Source organism: Acanthisitta chloris, unplaced genomic scaffold (assembly GCF_000695815.1).
Source record: "Acanthisitta chloris isolate BGI_N310 unplaced genomic scaffold, ASM69581v1 scaffold11582, whole genome shotgun sequence".
Classification (NCBI taxonomy): Eukaryota; Metazoa; Chordata; class Aves; order Passeriformes; family Acanthisittidae; genus Acanthisitta; species Acanthisitta chloris.
This window is the reverse complement of record NW_008661096.1, coordinates 21822-34524: the sequence shown is the minus strand read 5'-3', so window position 1 is coordinate 34524 and position 12703 is coordinate 21822. Positions and strand designations below refer to the sequence as shown.

Genomic DNA, 12703 nt, shown 5'->3' with positions numbered 1-12703 from the left:
AAAGGCTGATTTAACAGTCCTGTTAATAAAAACTAAACAGTCTAGAAAGTGAATTAAAATAGCACATTTTAGTACAACAAATATATTTCTAAGTTACTTCCAGTTTTATTCCAGGGCATGGGGGAGGAGTAGGATGTTACTACTTTGTTCCTCAAAATACATTTTTTGTTGGCGAATGAAGAAAATCCATAAAAAAGATACAAATAGTTCATTTGATAGATGATATTGCTGCATTTTCTCTATGAGCTCTTCATTTTGACATTACTAGTTTTGACTACATCAGGGTAGGAGTGGTTCTGGTCTGCTACCAGAACTGTGAGGTAGCTGCCTTGTTTTCATTTGGGTAGCTAATAATTTTCACAAACAATGTCGTGTATATATTCACACCAGTGAGTGTGTTTTACTGAGATCATGGTTTGAAACTGTCTGAAAAAGTTGCATCCTCTCATTAGTTTTAAGTTGCTTTCGCATCTCTCACCAGTTTAAATTGACTTTGTCTTCATGAGAGTAGTTTCTGACCACAGCTGAGTCATATCACCAAAAACGTTAAGGGTCCCAAGGTGACTCTGACTTGCCTGTAACCTTTGGCAGTACTGAGCCCCTGTTTGTTCTCTTTGTCTGTGGTGGACAAGGACGAGTGTTGAGGTCCAGTAGTCTGTACGGGACAGGAATCCAATCTATGCCTTAGCTAAATCAGGAACAGTTCCAAAAATCAAGGTAGTGCATCATATTATGTATGCCGTAAATCTTCAGGAAGGAAAGAAAGCTGAAAAAGTTGCATACACTTTTCACAAAAATACCGGTTTGTGGATTTTCCTAGAAAGGCACAGGAGCCATACAAAACCCACAGGAATGTGAACATAAGGAACAGAACCTGATCCAGTAACAGATTCTGATTTGTAGTAATCCTCTCATCTTCCTTCAAAGTGTTTTACACACTTCTTCCGGCAGTCCATTTGTACAACTTCATGTCCTAACCTTGGCTGCCATCTCACTGACCCTTACCCCAACCCTCCCATTTGATTTTCTTTTGTATAGTCTTGGGAAACTAACTTCCCTTCCATGTTTAGTAAACATTTTAATGTCAAATTCCTGAAAAGAAACAAGATACAGTTAAAGAAACCTTCTTTGGAAATAACTTCCTATCACATTGCTATTCCCATCTTCTGTCTTTTGTTACCCTTCCTGCTCTATTACAGTCATCTGTGAGTTGTAAACCAAAGGAGACTGTGATGGGGATTAAAGGATGATGATGTTGTTGAGTTTTTTAATCTTGTTCAGTGAGAGACAGACCAGGAAACACGTTTAATTAGCTGTAGTATTCAGTGTCAAATACTGATGCTTAAATGACTCAATTTGCATGTTAGAAAGTCAGAGGTCTGTAATACATAGTAGAATTTTGAGCATTGTGTTAAAACTCAGCTAGGAGGAGAGCAGATAGTTAAAGTAGTGAAAAAACCTGAACTAATTTTCAGCTGCATTGTCTAGTTTTCACCACTGAAACATGCTTTTTTCCCCTTTTTCTTCACACAGTGGATCCTTTCTAAACTGGAAGAAGTAAGAGAGAATCAGCCAAAATTGTAATGAATGGAAAAGCAGGAAGATAAAAAGAACACTGAACAGCTACCTTTTAATTCCTCTTTAACAAGCAGAACTATTTGAATATCAGCAACAAAAGCAAAAGCCGGAGGAAAGGAAGATTCATCAAATTATTTATTATGGTCACATCAGTCTATGGCTCTATCACAAAACTAGATGATGTTAAATTAAAAAAAAACATTATCTAATGATCAAAACAATTCTGCCAAGTTTTTGCTTGTTTTGCTTGGGTTTTTTAATGTCAAAATTCCAGATTTCATTTTTTTGTAAAAGCAGCAAAAAATCAATTTGTCTTAACATTTGATACTGAAATTTAACTCTGGAATAATTCTTTATGGTACGATTCAGAGCAAATCTTCCAGGTTTGATTTGATTCTGAAAATCGGTACTTAGTTTCTGCTTTGGTTTTAATACAGCTTGAGGCTGTGTTGAAATTCAGATTTCTTTGTCAAAGGGAATGTTAACTTCATCACTAGTCTCACGAGTCAAGATATAAGAAGGAGGCCACTGAACAGAGAAGTTGATTTTGGATGATCACAGGAGGGACTGCCTAGTTGACAAAATTACTTTCTTTTTGTAAGTGAATGGACCAGGTCACGATTAATTTACAATCTCTTTTAGTGTACGTGGCTTTTTATATTCTACTCAAGGAAACGTTGCAGCACCTCTGTCAATATTCACAAAAAATACAACAGTTTACAAAAGTGTGTAATGGGGAGAATTAATTTATCTCTGCACTAAGAATATCAATAGAAGTGTATTATTTTAAATAGAAGTTATAGAAGTCACTAACAGTTTTGCAGCTCAAGAAGGAGTATATGGGGTTATAAGTGCACTGTTGCATACCAAAAATAAATGCCTTGAATTACACAATATTGTGTGCTAAGTGACTAATAAAGTCAGATTTCTATTAAATAATAAACACAATATGTCACAGTTGCTTTTATCAACTATTCTTACCCAATGAAACTTTTTTGTTTCATACCCAGGCAGAACTTTAATGTCTGCAGTTCTGTTTATTTCTAGATGTGGTAGTAATGGTGTTGTTGAATGGCTGTTCACTGCAGTTGATGTAAGAAGTACATGAAACGGTACAGGGTTACATGAAGGTTCCCATAAATTCCCATATCAAAGTCTTAAAAATATCTGGTACATGTAGAAAGTATCCACTGCCAAAATATGATTTCCAAACAATAGTTTGGAATATTTATGGCTACAGGATAGAATTCCAGCAGTGCTGGTGATGCTTGAGATGTCCAAGTTGTTCCATTATTGTAAAATCTAAAACTATTAGCATGCCAACTTCTAATTGCAGGTCTTTAATTTGCGGTGAGTCTTTCCATTGGTGTTGAGTAACCATGTGGTGGGCTACAAAATAAATGTAATCTTGTAATTTTCCCCATAAACTGTAAATTGAATCAAAATATTATAAGGGGATTCCAAAATATTACAATGTGTTATTCCACTTGTTTGTACACCAAGCATGTACCAAGAGTATAACTCAGGTTATAATCATGCCAAACTTATATAATACTTTGCCTTAGATAAGTAGTGCTTTTTGCTTTGTGGAGAACCATTCTATATCTGCCAATCCTTTTTTGTCTGTCATTTCCATCTTAGGCATGATAGTTCAATTAATAGCCTCATCGTGTTCTTGGTTAGTGTCTCTGTGCCTAGAATTTACAAAGTATCTGCTGCAACTTTACTTATCACAGAATCACAGAATTAATTAGGTGGGAAAAGACCTTGGAGATCATCCGAACACCACTGTGTCTACTAGACCATGGCACTAAGTGCTACATCCAGTCTTTCCTTAAACACCTCCAGGGACAGTGACTCTGCCCCCTCCCTGGACAGTCCATTCCAGTGTCTAATCACCCTTTCTGTGAAGAAATTCTTCCTAACGTCCAGCCTAGACCTCCCCTCGTACAGCTCAAGACTGTGTCCTCTCATCCTGTCAATAGTTGCCTGTGAGAAGAGGCTGATGCCCAGCTGGCTACAGCTTCCTTTCTGGCAGTGGTATGGGTCCCCTGAGTCTCCTCTTATCCAGGCTAAACAGCCCCTGCTCTGTCATAGGATTTACCCTCTATACCCTTCACCAGCTTTCTTGCCCTTCTCTGGACATGCTCAGCACATCAATGTCCTTCCTGAACTGAAGGATCCAAAACTGAACATACTACTTGAGGTATGTCTTCGCTAGTGCTGAGTACAGGGCACAGTCACTTCCCTGGTCCTGCTGGCCACACTATTGCTGATACAAATATTTTGGGTTTTTTTAAAATTAACTAGGTTTTAAATATTTTCTCTTCACAGAGTCTCTCATTATTTCTTCTTATATTTATTTTGCCAAGAAACTCCAATTCTCAAATCTCAGCTGACTCAAGCAATATTTGAGCAGTTTAACCATTAATGTTGAAAGATTTGTTCTAAATGCATGTATTTGTGGTCAGGCAGCTGATGTTTTGGAAAACATAACAGTTACCCCCCAAAATTGCATTTTTCTCACAGAGTATAAGATACTTCGATGGCCTGTGCTAGCTTAAAGCCTTAACACAGGAGCTGAAATGCTCAAAAGTCAATGTGGGACCTACCCTCCACCTCCCTTGTTGTCTCTATTTGTAGCAACAACAAGAGTTTTAGTCAGTAAATCATATAGTTTCCCTTTGGTTTTTTTCCTGAAGTTTCTCCATACAGCCATGAATGAATTTTGCCATTTCTTGGCAAACACCAGTTTTCTCTATTAACTATATATCACCCTGAGGTGAGGAGAAAGGTATTCAGACTTAATTCCAGTGTCTGATTTTTCTGGACTACTGCAAGTTGTTTAAGATGTCCAATCTGCTGTGCCTCGTTTCTTACTGCAATATGCATATTTTTTTCAGCTAGAAGACAGAATAGGTATATGAATTTTAATTGAAAGCATATATGCAATTAGACAAGGGGATCTCAATAAAATTTAAAGTGTAGGCATTGAGTTCTTTTCACTGTGGTGTGTAAGAGCGTGTCATGGCCTTTACTGAAATGGTGAAGGGCAGTTTCTCTTGTAGGTGACTGTTACCTAAACTTAGTATGTTTGAGAAATGTCATTTGTGTCCTCAGTTTGCTAAGGGTTAGAGTTATCTCTAAGAAATCAATGACAGACCATAGAAGCAAAGATGCCAGGCACATTGCTGAAGCATTTGTAAGTCCAGTTGTTCCACCTCTTTTTGTTCAGCTGCATGGCTTTCATGGCATGGCTTTCTTGGTTTGCACACTCCCCTTTCCCTGTCCACACTCTGCCCAACCTCTTCTTCATCTTTAATAAAGTGAATCTCAATTTTATTTGACTGAAATGTGATTATTTGTTTTCTTTATATGCAGCTTTAATTAAGAGGAAGAAACATTATTCAGCATTTTGTAGGTAGAAATGGACAAGTCAAATCCTGTCTTTGAGGACATGTAGTCAAAGTGCAGGTCCAGCTGTCTTGGCAAAAGCAGAATTACAGGCTTTAGAATCTACCTTTGGTTTATAATAGCTTTTTAGTAACTGGATTGACATGTATAAGGTCCTTTTACTATTTTTTTTGGTTGGTTTTTTTCTGTTGCTGCATTGAAAAAACATAGATGGCATTGCCAAATGATGGAATAATAGAACGGTTTGGGTTGGAGGGGACGTTATAGACCATCTGATTCCGACTCCCCTGCTGTGAACAGGGGCAACTTTCACTAGACCAAGTCGCTTGGAGCACCATCCAACCTGGATAAACTTTCTGGCCAGTATATGCAAGTACATCTATGCATCACCTAGGAGCATAAGCTTTATTTAATCTAAGAAATACAGCTATTGTCTTGGTCACAATTTTTGCTTTTGTGGCTGCAAGAACGTAAAGTTCACTGATAGCACACACAAGAGTTTTATACAGAGGTTTTGATTGTCTTCAGGGCAAATCTGGAACAAGAACTCTAAATACTCTCGTAACTCTTTAAGAGAGGAATACATTGGTTTAAGTGTCCTCCTACAAGGAGTAAAAAAAAAAGCCCATGCCATTTATTTTTATTAACGCATCATCTCCAGATTGGTACATCAAATATTGGAAAAAAGGTGACTGGAACGGGCATGATGAGGTGGGACACTGATAGGCCAAAAAGGAGAAAAATGCTAGTATCTTTCTGCTGGATGTCTCCAAGTTATTTTAACTTTGTGCATTTTCACTCCTTGTTGCATCAAGCAGATTGATGCAGAAGTTTGTCTTGGTCACTGCCTTCATGAATTTTTTTGAATGTAGGTTGTGAAGTGTGAAAGAAAAGCATTCTTGTGCTGATGGGTCCTGTGAAGTGGTAACTGTCTCACCACCTGCAAAGCTTGTACTCAGCAAAGCCAGGCTCCCACCTGGCACCAGTGTGCTGTTCACATAGGCAGAAAGTCTTGACTCTAGACAATGAAACCCCCGAGAGTTTTTCCAGAAGTTCCCAGGAGGCTCAAAACTGGATCAAGTAGTTCAAGCACGTGAGCATTTCCTACACTTTCTTCCATTAAATTTGTTGCCCTAGAAAAAGTATTTTTTATTAAGTCTTTTCAGATGACTTTAAGTTCTTAAGTAAAACTCCAGTATCTACAGATTTTATGACAAAAAATGTGTTTGAATTATTTTTTTTGAGCGACAATGTCTAGTTTAGGACAGCAGGTCCAAGAACTTACAGCACTGGTACTTCTCAAGGAGGGTAGAGATGTCATATTGGGAACACAGACAATATTCACATAGATGTGCTGTTTATTCTGTGCCTTTTGTCACCCTGCCTTGGCTGCTTCTCATTCAGCAAATGGCACTCTACCCTGTACCTCATTGGAGGGTGTATTGCAGTTTTCCCTCAGTGTAGAGTACTGCCACTCACTAGTATGGACACAGTGTCCTCAGAACAACAGAGTTCTAGTAAGATTGTTCTGCTGCTTGTTCCAATACTAAAGAAAGAGCAAATGAGTCAAAAGTTACAGACTAAGCACTCCTGGACAAGCTGCTAATTCTGTGCTGCTGGACAAAAGGGCTGTTTAATATGTGAAATGACAAACATTTTGTTATGGGCAGTGGAAGGTCAGGGTGTGCTTTTCACAGGACTGAGCTGCAGAAGCTATCACCTAGCTAAATACACAAAAGCACTACTCAAACTGAAAAATCAATAGAGCTTGATTTTTTTCTGTGCTGCATAGAAATTGCTATTTTATGGTAATAGTAAAAGCTACTGATATAGTATTTCCTCTTAGAAAAATAGAATTTTCATGTATTTAAATACAGAAGAACCTTGGCACATCTTTTGGGCTTAATCACTGCTAATAACAGGCTGTTTGTAGCTGGGAAGGGAGTGAAGGAGATGGGAAAATGGCTGGAAGTCTTCTAGAAGAGAGCCTTTACTGCTGTCTAATCCATGGGAAACTACCCACAGAGCTTAATGACAGGGAAATGCAATGTGCAAAATGCGAGATATGTTAGTGTCTTGGAGGAATTTCAGGCCTACTTTACTGCAGGTACCTGTGGATGATCTCTCAGCTCCTGTGGGAGTGAATGCTGAGAACATTTGTCTAAATGCTTTGCTGTGTGAGAAACAGCAGAAAAGAGTAAATTCCATGGATAGTCTACAAGCTCTTTCTCTGCCATTCCTAAACTGAAACGTATTTTATGATTGTAAGACATCTGGACAAAAAGGCAGTGGTATGCAAGGGTCACCAGTAATTAATGTTTTGTAATTGTTATTAGAACTTCAAAGGGTTTGGCCTATCAAGGCTACTGAGAGCTGCTTCTATAAATTGTAATGGACTTACCCTAGGGTTTCAACTGTGTTGCTCAGAACAAGAATATAAAAATGTCTAGCACCCTAAAATAACACCAATGTGTTGGTTTTAAGGCATTACTGTTTCAAAATTACTGTTACAACTCCCTGACAGGAGGTTGGAGTCAGGTGGGGGTTGGTCTCTTCTCCCAGGCAACCAGCAGCAGGACAAGAGGGCACAGACTCAAGCTCTGCCAGGGCAGGTTTAGGTTGGATATTAGGAAGAGATTTTTTTATGGAGAGAGTGATCAGGCATTGGAATGTGCTGCCCAGGGAGGTGGTGGATTCACCATCCCTGGGGGTTTTCAAGGTGAGACTGGATGTGGCACTTAGTGCCATGGTCCAGTAACCACAGTAGGGTTGGACTCACTGATCTTTGAGGTCTCTTCCAACCTGGTTGATTTAGAGGAAAAATACAAAATCAAAAAAGTATTTATAAGCTATGATTGTAAATGCTAAATAAAAGTCTTAAGAAAATACCACGTAGAGAGAATTGTAATTATGCAGATTTTTTAAATACACCTGATTTCTATAGCTGTCGAAAAATAACTCACAGAACTGATAGGGGAAATATAAGCACAATATTTTAAAAGTATAACTTAAAAATAAACCTTGAAACTAATTCTTCAAGATTTTCTTAATCCATACCTTTTCAGCAAATATAAATCCCCCTCTCATTTCTGTAAATGGTATTTAAAAAGAAACATTTTTTCATCAGCATGAGCTATGCTATGAGTAAGCCACATGTTTTTTTAAAACCAGGGTGAGCTCCCTCAGGTTTAATGGCCTTGACAATTAAAGGCCACTAATTGCATGAACAACTTCGATAATTTTCCTCTCACTCTCTTGAACATTTTGCCCCTTTGGACATTTCCATTTTCCATTGAAAATGGAAAAATTAGTGTTTTCTATCTGCGTTCTGACCTTGTTACAGCTCCAAAATTAAGTCTCTGGCAGCTGTGACATTTGTTTAGGACCTGGTCAAAAGCACAATTAGTGGTTTTGAACAGTTAAAAGCTATGAGTTAAGAAAGAAAAACGTGAACAGTGTCTTAACAGGCTAATCTCATATTTAAATGTCACATCACCATAAAGGCATAGTCCCTTGCTGAGATTTTCTCATTCATGTGTTAGTGGAGCAAAAGCCATTACAATTCTACTTTCTAAAATGTGTGGAGTAAGATTTTTTCCAACAGTAAACATTATGGGTCAAAGTAATTTTCTACAAAAACATACTGAAATTATACAGCATAGATTAATAGTTTGCCACTCTATTTTAGTATGTCACAGATCATGAGAGAAATGCTTTCTGAAACACACAGAGTAAACAAGATTCTCTTTGGCCAAGAAGGGGCATGTGTTTCCCCTCTAGCTATTACATTATTATAACACTTTTGTTCTTTGATTGTAGGACTCAACATGGAATCATTAAGGTTGGAAAAGACCTCCAAGATCATTGAATCCAATCTTTGACCAATCACCACCTTGTCAACTACACCATAGCACTAATTGCTATGTCCAGTTGTTTCTTGAACACCTCCAAGGATGGTGAGTCTACCACCTCAGTCCATTCCAATGCTTAACAAGGCTTTCCATGAAGAAATTCCTCCTGATGTCCAGCCTGAATTTCCCCTGGCACAGCTTGATGCTTAATACATGTCCTGCAGACTGTAATACTGTAATAATTAATAGAATACATCTATGATAATTTTCATCAGACTTCTGGTGACAATAAGCATCAGTAACACTTGTTCAGGAAAGTTATTCAGGTTTCTTTTTTTAATGTTGGATTTTTACAACAAAATGTAATTGCAATTCACTAACTGATCAATGTTCTATACCCTTTTATTCACTGAGTTTTGGAACACCACTATCAATGGCATGATGGCCTGTGAAATCTATGTAAGCCTTACTAACAGAAATGTATTGCATTCCTGTATGAGTGAGCAGACACAGACTGCTGCTCTGTGAAAGGATCTTCTGTCCTTATGGTGGGAACTGAAGCAGAATGTATCAGGTCAAATATCTGATATTAATGTACTGTAACAAAGCTAAAGGACAAGAGCATACCTACCCATCACTGCTAGTGTACTCATCACTATCAGTAATAAAGCCTGTCCCCTGCATGAGGGATGATCTAAGGTACATAACATTCAGAGATTGCTGCCTGGAGTTCCTGGGCATAAGCTTGTGATGGCAGTTTGCTATTTCCTGATGTCCAAAGGACAAAATGTTCAAGAGAGTGAAAGGAAAATTACTGAAGTTCTTCATGCGTTGGAAACTTTGAAACTCTACCTCAGCCACAATGGATGTTGTGACACTTCAGCAAGTGAAGTAGGGTGTGCTTTTCATGGTTTAAACAGATTTTGAGAGATTTGTAAGGGCTTTAGAGTTCAAATGGTATTAAGCATTTTTAAAGGACATTTGAAGGAATTCTTTTACTGCAGGATGTAAAGAAGCCACTACCAAAAGTAATGCATTTCCACTGATGTGCTTTTTCCTAATTGCCTACTGTTTAGTCTTTCTTTGCAGCCTTCTCTACAACATCTGTCTACCCAAAACCCACTGCAGTCATATCCAGCTATGCAAAACAATCAAAATGCTTATGAAACTCTTAGTTCCACATCAAACTCCTGTGATTTTCCAGACAGTTAAGTCCCTCACATTTTATCCAGGATGAAGTGTGCCCTAGAATATTACATTTTCCAGGAAAAAAACCACAAACTAATAAAATCACAGTTGTGCTGTTTGGACCCATTGTGTTAATAGAGTGAATTCTGGTTCTGTGTTTTAGCTGCATGCAGTCAGTGTTTGTTCATGCTGAAAGGGCTGGTCTAGTGGAAAACCACCTATGCTCATGCTAGTGTGAATTCTGCAGTTTTGAAGTACAAAAAATGCTTTCCCTTAGAAAGCCATTAACTCCACTTACTGAAATATCTTGTCTAGGGGCAGATGATTTTAAGGTGCTTCTCAGACTTTCTTTCAACTACGTTTGTTTCTCTCAGTTCCACAGAACATAATTGTTCTTTTAATTATTCCCATCATGTGGCACAAAGAGTAGAAGTATCTACTGTTGTGACCCTCCACTTCTTTATTTCTTCCTTCTCCTTCTCTCAGTGTCTCCAACTACCCTTCATAACTTTATCTACATGAAAACTGTAAACTTACTTGATTGCTTTAGCACATCTGCTAGGGACCTTTGTTCCAAACAGTTACAGTCAGGAAGCAAAAACTGTTAGCTCACTTGAAATTAAACTACACTCCAGTATGAGCACTCATGTTACTACAAACACCTTGCCACTGCACCACCACCTCCCAACCAAGACTTAATTATACTAATAGTTCAGCATACAGTAATTGGCCTGCTTGAATTGGAAAGCTGTTTTCATGTAGTGTAGATCTTGAAATTAATGCTTTGAAACACCAATCAAGAAGCTGTGTTAACTCTGGAGAATAAAAGGGCTGGAAACACATGCAAACACTCTTTGAATGCAAGACTCTTAAACGACCACAGAAGTAAATCTGCAACAACTGCTTTCAGAATTGTGTGCTGAATCACTTTGCAAGTCATCCTACCTAAATATAGTATTTTCTAAATCAAAAAGATAATCAGATGGCACTCGGACTCCAAGAATATGTTGCCAAGTTGGCACAAATATGGGCATAGCATATGATCAAGGCCAGTGAGACAACTGAAAATTAATATGTGCAACAGAAACAAGACTAATATGCTAACATAAACTGATCAATCACACAGACTCAAACCCAAAGTACTAACCAGCAATCACAGAAGTGTTCCCACAAAAGCAGCTAAGCAGAAATTCAGCTGTGCATGGCCTTAGCCCAACTGTTGGTGGCATAAAACAATAAATAAAACCCTTTAACATTGATTTGTATAATCTTTGTTATTTCCCCCAGACAACACAGGAATTAAGATTTGAACACAGATATAAATATCTAGCCTAGCTATGATGTTTACCAACAGTCCCCTCTGCCCTGTCTCTTCATCTGTGATGCTAATATTGCATACAGACAGGAAAGGCTGCAAACATGCTTCAGACTAGTACACCTTTAATAAAAACATGATGCATTTAGTTTCTCATCCGCCCATGAAGTCCTTCCTAACTTTACCCACCTCAGTTTCACAAGACTCTTGTGCTTTCCGTGGGTGGGTTTCAGCTCTAGAGCAACATTCCTGCAGCTCGATGGACCAGCCGTGTGTGACCAGGACACCAAGAGCCTATGCCTGGTGTTCCTGCCTGCAATCTGTCTTTGCACCAGGGGATGGCAACGTTCGACCGCCCAAAATCCTAACACGGCACACAAGAAGTGGAAGGTGTATCCAAATGCTACCCCATGGCCGGAGCACAAACCTTTAAGCACCAACTCCCCGTTCCCTTGTCCTTTGTTGAAAGAGTGAGGTTACCGATGTACTTACCCTTCCCTTCCTGCGGAGTTCCCCTCGCATTTGGGCTCCAGAATCAAAAATACTTGCAATGTTCCCACTGAGGAAGGATTTCTCTGAAGAATAAGCATAGTCCTCCTCTCCAGCAATGTAGCAAATCATTGCTGTGATATCAACTGAAACTGAAAGGAAGATTTAATAAAATTCTAAATAAAACTGATTTTTTTATTGTGTCTGATGTCTTAGAAAATGAGGCTACAGTAGACTATTAAATGATACTCTTTTTCTTCAACGTAGGATTATTTAATAACAACACAGACAAACATATGACAAGAATGACATTGCTTAACACAGAGGAGCAGATTGCCTAAGTGTAACCATTCCGAGTTAAATTTTACCATAAATGTCTAATCTAAATAAATGTTCATGGCTGAAATGTAACCCTATTACTTCTCAATCTTGGCAGAAATAGAAATGTAAATTTCTTTCACTATTAAATTACTGGAAAACCGGGGAGAGACTTCTTTGCATTCTTAGTAATATCCTAAACTTTTCATGTAACTGAACTGTCTGACCTGTCTGCTTGTTGTCATTATATTTTGTGCAGCTGTTTTTCACGATTTTCCCCAAGGGAAACTCAGTTATGCACCAGCTGTGTTGACCTCAGAACTGGGAGGAATGATGCTTTCAGTATGTTCAGAAAGCTTAAAATTAGTTTGCTTCATAACTCCGTCTTAAAATTTGTTGTTTAGCACAGGCCAGCATAGACACAGGTATAACTAATAAAATCAGAGTGAAACTCTCTGCATTATGAGCCAACAGTGTGCCCAGGTGGCCAAGAAGGCAAATGGCATACTGGTTTGTATCAGACGTAGTATGGTCACTGGACTAAGGAAGT

General features: G+C 38.4%; 1 protein-coding gene across 1 annotated transcript in view; it reads left to right on the top strand.

The window, feature by feature from the left end:
* LOC103797869 (vacuolar protein sorting-associated protein 13A-like) overlaps nucleotides 1-1584 on the top strand; it is a gene marked incomplete at its 5' end in the record, with an annotated part of 43990 nt that extends 42406 nt beyond the window's left edge. Inside the window, 1 exon segment of the mRNA XM_009070105.1 lies at nucleotides 1534-1584. Within this exon segment, the coding sequence (XP_009068353.1) occupies nucleotides 1534-1584 (51 nt within the window).
* Nucleotides 1585-12703: the final 11119 nt, after the last annotated feature.